We start from the raw sequence: 7,601 nt of genomic DNA, 5'->3' as shown, positions 1-7,601 counted from the left end.
AAATAATAAATAGGCTTTCTATGGCCCACTATCTGAGAGAGAGAGATGGCACGCTTAGGACTGGCACACAAGCCCAAAGGCCAATATTAATCTCCCACTGATTGATTTATTGATTTTTTCAGGTAGATTTTGGAACCCAAATCAAGCAAAAAAATAAATAGGCTTTCTATGGCCCACTGAGTGAGAGATGACACAGACAGGGATGGCACTCTAGCAGAAATGCCAATCTTAATCTCCCACAAAAAAAAAAAAAAAAAAAGGAACTGTCCTTCAATTACTATCTCCCTGCAGTAATCTCAGCCAGGTATGGCAGGCAGCAATAAGGAGTGGACTGATGCACAAATTAAATAAAAAGTGTGGACAAACAAACAAGATAGCTGTGCAGAAAGGAAGGAACAAGAGGATTTGTGCTTTGAAAAAAGCAGTTGGTTTGCACAGCGGCGTACACACAGCAATGCAGCTATCAGGGAGCCTTCTAGGGCAGCCCAATGAGCTACAGCGCTGAGGCGAAAAAAAAAAAAATGTAGCTTCCACTGTCCCTGCACACCGAAGGTGGTGTTGGGCAGTGGAAATCGCTACAGCACAAGCGGTTTGGTGGTTAATGGACCCTGCCTAACGCTATCCCTGCATCTGACGAAGCGGCAGCAACCTCTCCCTAGGCTCAGATCAGCAGCAGTAACATGGCGGTCGGCGGGAACGCCCCTTTATAGCCCCTGTGACGCCGCGGACAGCAAGCCAATCACTGCAATGCCCTTCTCTAAGATGGTGGGGACCAGGACCTATGTCATCACGCTGCCCACACTCTGCGTTTACCTTCATTGGCTGAGAAATGGCACTTTTCGCGTCATTGAAACGCGACTTTGGCGCGAAAGTCGCGTACCGCATGGTCGACCCCGCACAGGGGTCGGATCGGGTTTCATGAAACCCGACTTTGTCAAAAGTCGGCGACTTTTGAAAATGTTCGACCCGTTTCGCTCAACCCTACTAACCACAACCTGTGGGCATGGGTGGCATATTTTTGTGTAAGAAAGCAGCCTTATGTAACCTTTCACAATTCCATTATCACCCCGCTATGGTATTTCAAGTTGAATCCAACCTTTGGCATCAGTGTTTGCTCTCTCTCTATCTCAAAACAGATTTCAAAATGTTTACTAATGGCTCAAACTTTGATCTCTTTTAATTATTTATAGTCCTTAATTTATAATCCTTTTCAATCTCAAATCCCGAGTAAAGTCATCCAGATCAAGAGTTTCAAATGGAGGTCATAGCTATTGTGTTAATAACATTATTCACTCTCTATATTATACATTATTTACACAACTGGATGAATAACAAGAACAAAAAATTTCCTCCGGGACCCAGAAAACTGCCACTGATTGGAAATCTGCATTTTGTGTTCTTAAAGGGGCTTCATCAAACTTTATTAAAGGTAAGTGACAATCTCTTTTATATGACTTTTTATAGAGCTAAAGAGGTAACTAGGGGATTTGTTAGAAGTGCTCGCCAATATTAAAGTGGCAAGTAAAGGTTTGGGGCACCCCTGGTCAAAATTACTGTTGTGACAGTTAAGCAAACTGAACATGAAATCATCTCTAAAAGGACTAAAGTTAAAGATGACACGTTTCCTTTGTATATTAGACACAAATATATATATATATTTTTTCATCCTTTACATTTTTTAAAATACAAAAAGGAAAACTGACCAATGTAAAAGTTTGGGCACCCTACATGGTTAGTATCTTGTAGCACCACCTTTTGATAGCACCACAGCTTGTAAAACCTATTTGTAGCCAGCTAGGAGTCTTTCACTTCTTTTTTGAGGGATTTTCATCCATTCTTCATTGGAAATTTCTTCCAGTTCTGTGAGATTCCTGGGTCGTCTTGCATGCACTGCTATTTTAAGGTCTAGCCACAGATTTTTAATTATGTTCAGATCAGTTGACTGTGAGGGCCATTGTAAAACCTTCAGCTTGCACCTTTTGTGGTAGTCTGTTTTGGATTTCACCTTTTAAGCTTCAGCTTTTCTTTATAGATTGTGTTATGTGTGCATCAATAATTTGTTGAAATGTCATTAAATCCATTCTTTCTTTTACTCATGAAAATTTCCTTGTGCCATTAGCTGCAACACAACCCCAAAACATGAAAACCAAATGCTTAATGGTTGGTGAGATGTCCTTTTCCTAATTTTCTGTGCCCTCTTTTCTTCAATAAAAACTGTTGGAGAGAAATAGCACAATAGGGTTTTATCCGAGATTAAGTAGTCAATGCATGGTAATAGCCCTCACCAGATGTAGCTTAAGACAAGTGCAGCGCCCCAAAGTCCGGGTCGTTGCAGTAATGTCATTCTTCCACCAGGGGGAGTGACGTTACGTTTGAAGGCAATAAAGGAGATCACCTTACCAGGTATCACAAACCACACAACACACTTCACACTCCAGGCCGCCAGGGGGAGCCATGCTTCTATCTACTAGGGCACTCCTCACAATTAGGTAAAACTGGGAGTCTGGACAGAAAGTTAGAGAGAGACAGAGGAGATGCAGACTGAAGCTGATGCTGGCTGGAGTGAGAGGTAGCCAGATGCAGACTGAGGTCTGCGGAGAACGAGGGTTTACAGAGCTGCGCATGCCCCACGTGCTGCAGCATCCTAGGAAAGGACACAAAGGGAATTGCGTTGCAGAGAGGTAGAAACGAAGTCATGGAAAAGGAGAGGAATATGAGGGAGACCATCCAGGAGCAGGCTGCTTCCTTCTGAAGCGCAGAAGCCGGTAGCCAGAACACCAAGGGAGTAAGGATCTCTATGCTTTACTTCAGAGACTGGCAGGACAGTTGATTCCACATTGGCTGCCCGACCTTATACCCAGGAGGCACAGTGGCAACTTGTGGGGGCTGGGGCATCATAGGGTCCCTGTAAAAAGCCTCAGGCCATCTGTCATACGGGTTTGTCCTATCCTATCCATAAGGGAGACAGAGAGAATGGACATTACATCTATGATAGTTGTGAGGACTTCACCGAGGAGCTCAGCAGGGAGGAACTACAACACTCAGGCACTAGAGGAAGGCTACTGATTTCCACCTGGATAAGGTGGACTCTGGAATTGCCTTCAGACCGGCCGGACTCTGCCTGCCCTGTGGTCTGTGCTCTTGACTGTGGACACTGAAGCCTTCAGTAAAGGTAAAGAGACTGCAACCTTGTATCCTCGTTCTTCACTGCACCTTACAACATCCACCATTCACCATCTACACTCTGGGAAGCCCTGGGGATACACTTCACCTGTGGGAAGGTATACCATCTAGCTGCCATAACATCACCCCAGCGGAACCCTAAGCAGCGTCGGTCACCCTGACCGAATACCACAGGTGGCGTCACAAACATTATCCTATTAACTTTTGTCCTTTTATTGGACGCCCTCTAAAGGGGCCACGGACTGGGTCAGGCCACCGTGACATCCCTGATAAGAACCGAACGGCCCAGCTCCGAGTGCCCCATTGCCCTAACGTGGGGGCGATCCACAAGCATTGGAATGATTCGCTGCCACAGATCCATGAAGGACCGGCCGTTAAGAATACAATATAGGAGAACGTGGTCAAATTCTGCGCTGCTCAATCATTGTAGTCCAAAGGTATTATTAAAAGTGGTTTTTATTCAACGGGCTTCTGAGATCCTGATGAAGGAGTTCTTTGAAACTCAGAAATGTGTTGAATAAAAACCACTTTTAATAATACTTTTGGACTACGATGATTCAGCAACGCAGAATTTAACCACATTTTCCTATATTGTATTCTTTTTTCTTCACACATACCTTTGATCATTGTGGCCAAAAGCGTTCTATTTTAACCTGATCGGTATACAGGACTTGTTTCCAAAATGCATCAGGCTTGTATAGATGTTCTTTTGCATACTTCTGATTATGGATTTTATGGTGAGGATGCAGGAGAGGTTTTCTTCTGATGACTCTTCTATGAAGGTCATATTTGTATTTGTAAAAGCATCTCTGAAAATTAGAACAATGTACCACAACTCCAGAGTCTGCTAAATCTTTCTTTCCTGCTAAGTCTTTTGCAGTCAAGTGAGGGTTCTAATTTTTCTCTCTAGGAATCTTACAAGCATCTCTCACTGATATTTTGCTTGGTCTTCCAGACCTTATCTTGACCTCCACTGTTCCTCTTAATTTCTATTTCTAATTTCTAATTTATAATCCCATTTCAAACTAAGGAAAGGGCAACTTGAAAACACTTTGCTATATGTATACAGTATATATGCATAACCTAAAATACAAAGGAAATGTTCTTCAGCTTGCTTAACTGTTCAAAATAATTGTAACTTTGACCAGGGGTGCCCAAACTTTTACATGACATTGTAGACTGTTCACCTGTGCTACCTCTTAAGTGATCAACTGAATTAAGTAGAGGAAACCTATTTACAAATGTTGAATTGCCCCGAAGTTGCACCACAGGAAAAGTGCAGCTTTACACATTTCTCATTAAAATAAATAAGCTAAAGGTCATATTTGAAGCTATAATTTAATCTCCAAATGATGTGTTTTAGTAATTATAGCAGTTTAGGCACAAAACATTTAGGCTTGTCATGTTTAATACAGGTAAGACAAAAAATAATTTGGCTTACGTAAATGGTCGTAGTTTTGTTTTCCCATTTTTCCAACATGAGCAAGATAACAGAAGAAGTTTACAACTGCTGGAGGATGATTCTAGAAATGTGTGAGTCTGCCAAAATATGATTGTGTCAGATTCAATCAAATTCAGCAAGTAAATTCCATTTGCATCAAATTTATTTATATTTATTCAAATTTTCCATTTAACGATTCTTGTTATGCTCTGAAGTCCCTCCACTCCTTAGAGAGTAATAAAAGGGGTTAAAAAGTGTAAAATTCACCTGTATCTTGCTCTTGACTAAGCCTCAAGATGCTTTAACAAGGCATCTCACCAAAATAAGTCAGATATTCTGAGAAATTAATTAAAGGGGGACGAAGAAACAGTGCTTCCGAAACGCACGTCGGGGTGCACGCTATCAAGTTTTTGGCGGTCCCAGAACAACTCCCCTATCTTTATAAGTAAGTGACTCCTGACAGTATTTACATATAGCACCTTTATACAGCACTTTATGGTTTTGCACATCATGCACTGTAATTAATTTCTCAGAATATCTGACTTATTTTGGTGAGATGCACATTGTAAGCACATTCTTATTATATAGATTTTTTGGCACAAGCACTTTATGATATGAGCAATATGGTTTGTTGATACATATGGAGTCCTTAGGGGTATACTAGATAATATGTAGTGACCTGCCACCTAATGATTTGATTGATACGTGCACATTCATGATACTATATATATGCATATACATATTCATGTAATATAATGGTTGTATATTTTAATGGTCTCTATTGTTATTAAATAAAAATATATATACAGTTAGGGCCAGAAATATTTGGACAGTGACACAATTTTCGCGAGTTGGGCTCTGCATGCCACCACATTGGATTTGAAATGAAACCTCTACAACAGAATTCAAGTGCAGATTGTAACGTTTAATTTGAAGGGTTGAACAAAAATATCTGATAGAAAATGTAGGAATTGTACACATTTCTTTACAAACACTCCACATTTTAGGAGGTCAAAAGTAATTGGACAAATAAACATAACCCAAACAAAATATTTTTATTTTCAATATTTTGTTGCAAATCCTTTGGAGGCAATCACTGCCTTAAGTCTGGAACCCATGGACATCACCAAACGCTGGGTTTCCTCCTTCTTAATGCTTTGCCAGGCCTTTACAGCCGCAGCCTTCAGGTCTTGCTTGTTTGTGGGTCTTTCCGTCTTAAGTCTGGATTTGAGCAAGTGAAATGCATGCTCAATTGGGTTTAGATCTGGAGATTGACTTGGCCATTGCAGAATGTGCCACTTTTTGGCACTCATGAACTCCTGGGTAGCTTTGAATGTATGCTTGGGGTCATTGTCCATCTGTACTATGAAGCGCCATCCAATCAACTTTGCAGCATTTGGCTGAATCTGGGCTGAAAGTATATCCCGGTACACTTCAGAATTCATCCGGCTACTCTTGTCTGCTCTTATGTCATCAATAAACACAAGTGACCCAGTGCCATTGAAAGCCATGCATGCCCATGCCATCACGTTGCCTCCACCATGTTTTACAGAGGATGTGGTGTGCCTTGGATCATGTGCCGTTCCCTTTCTTCTCCAAACTTTTTTCTTCCCATCATTCTGGTACAGGTTGATCTTTGTCTCATCTGTCCATAGAATACTTTTCCAGAACTGAGCTGGCTTCTTGAGGTGTTTTTCTGCAAATTTAACTCTGGCCTGTCTATTTTTGGTATTGATGAATGGTTTGCATCTAGATGTGAACCCTTTGTATTTACTGTCATGGAGTCTTCTCTTTACTGTTGACTTAGAGACAGATACACCTACTTCACTGAGAGTGTTCTGGACTTCAGTTGATGTTGTGAACGGGTTCTTCTTCACCAAATTAAGTATGCGGCGATCATCCACCACTGTTGTCATCCGTGGACGCCCAGGCCTTTTTGAGTTCCCAAGCTCACCAGTCAATTCCTTTTTTCTCAGAATGTACCCAACTGTTGATTTTGCTACTCCAAGCATGTCTGCTATCTCTCTGATGGATTTTTTCTTTTTTTTCAGCCTCAGGATGTTCTGCTTCACCTCAATTGAGAGTTCCTTTGACCGCATGTTGTCTGCTCACAGCAACAGCTTCCAAATGCAAAACCACACACCTGGAATCCACCCCTGACCTTTTAACTACTTCATTGATTACAGGTTAACGAGGGAGACGCCTTCAGAGTTAATTGCAGCCCTTAGAGTCCATTGTCCAATTACTTTTGGTCCCTTGAAAAAGAGGACGCTATGCATTACAGAGCTATGATTCCTAAACCCTTTCTCCGATTTGGATGTGGAAACTATCATATTGCAGCTGGGAGTGTGCACTTTCAGCCCATATTATATATATAATTGTATTTCTGAACATGTTTTTATAAACAGCTAAAATAACAAAACTTGTGTCACTGTCCAAATATTTCTGGCCCTAACTGTATTTTAAACATTTTCTGTTGTGGTGGTCCTGGTCCGTACACACTAGGTTGAACGCCACTCAGTGTGAACAGCACATGAACTGAACTCACACGCAGAAATGAAACAGATGCTCTGCAACTGAGCTGTGTCACTCGCACACAGAAATGAAGGAGATGCTCTGCAACTGAGCTGTGTCACTCACACACAGAAGCGGAACAGATGCTCTGTAACTGAGTTGTGTCATTTGAACACAGAAAAGAAAGAGATGCTCAGCAACTGAGCTGTGTCACTCGCACACAGAAACAAAAGAGATGCTCTGCAACTGAGCTGTATCACTTACACACAGAAACAAAACAGATGCTCTGTATAATACCCTGACTAGGGTTGTGCTTGTGCTGGAACTCTACTGTGCTAACCGCATACATGCAGTAACCAGATGCTAAGCCAATGGCTAATTCCCCCCACTGACACTAGCTGCCTGCCTAAGTGTACAGTCCCAAGGCTAGACAGACACACAACACATGCAGACAGAGTGGTAG

General features: G+C 41.7%; 1 protein-coding gene across 1 annotated transcript in view; it reads left to right on the top strand.

Moving 5' to 3' along the window:
* Positions 1-1,212: 1,212 nt before the first annotated feature.
* The window catches only part of LOC138680973 (cytochrome P450 2K4-like), an 89,634-nt gene continuing 83,245 nt past the window's right edge, over positions 1,213-7,601 (top strand). The window contains exon 1 of the mRNA XM_069768159.1: positions 1,213-1,429. Within this exon, the coding sequence (XP_069624260.1) occupies positions 1,256-1,429 (174 nt within the window). The 5' untranslated portion in view covers positions 1,213-1,255. The remainder of the gene's footprint in view (positions 1,430-7,601) is intronic.

Source organism: Ranitomeya imitator, chromosome 5 (genome assembly GCF_032444005.1).
Source record: "Ranitomeya imitator isolate aRanImi1 chromosome 5, aRanImi1.pri, whole genome shotgun sequence".
NCBI lineage: Eukaryota > Metazoa > Chordata > Amphibia > Anura > Dendrobatidae > Ranitomeya > Ranitomeya imitator.
Note: the sequence above shows the minus strand (reverse complement) of the source record. Positions and strands in the feature narration are given on the sequence as shown.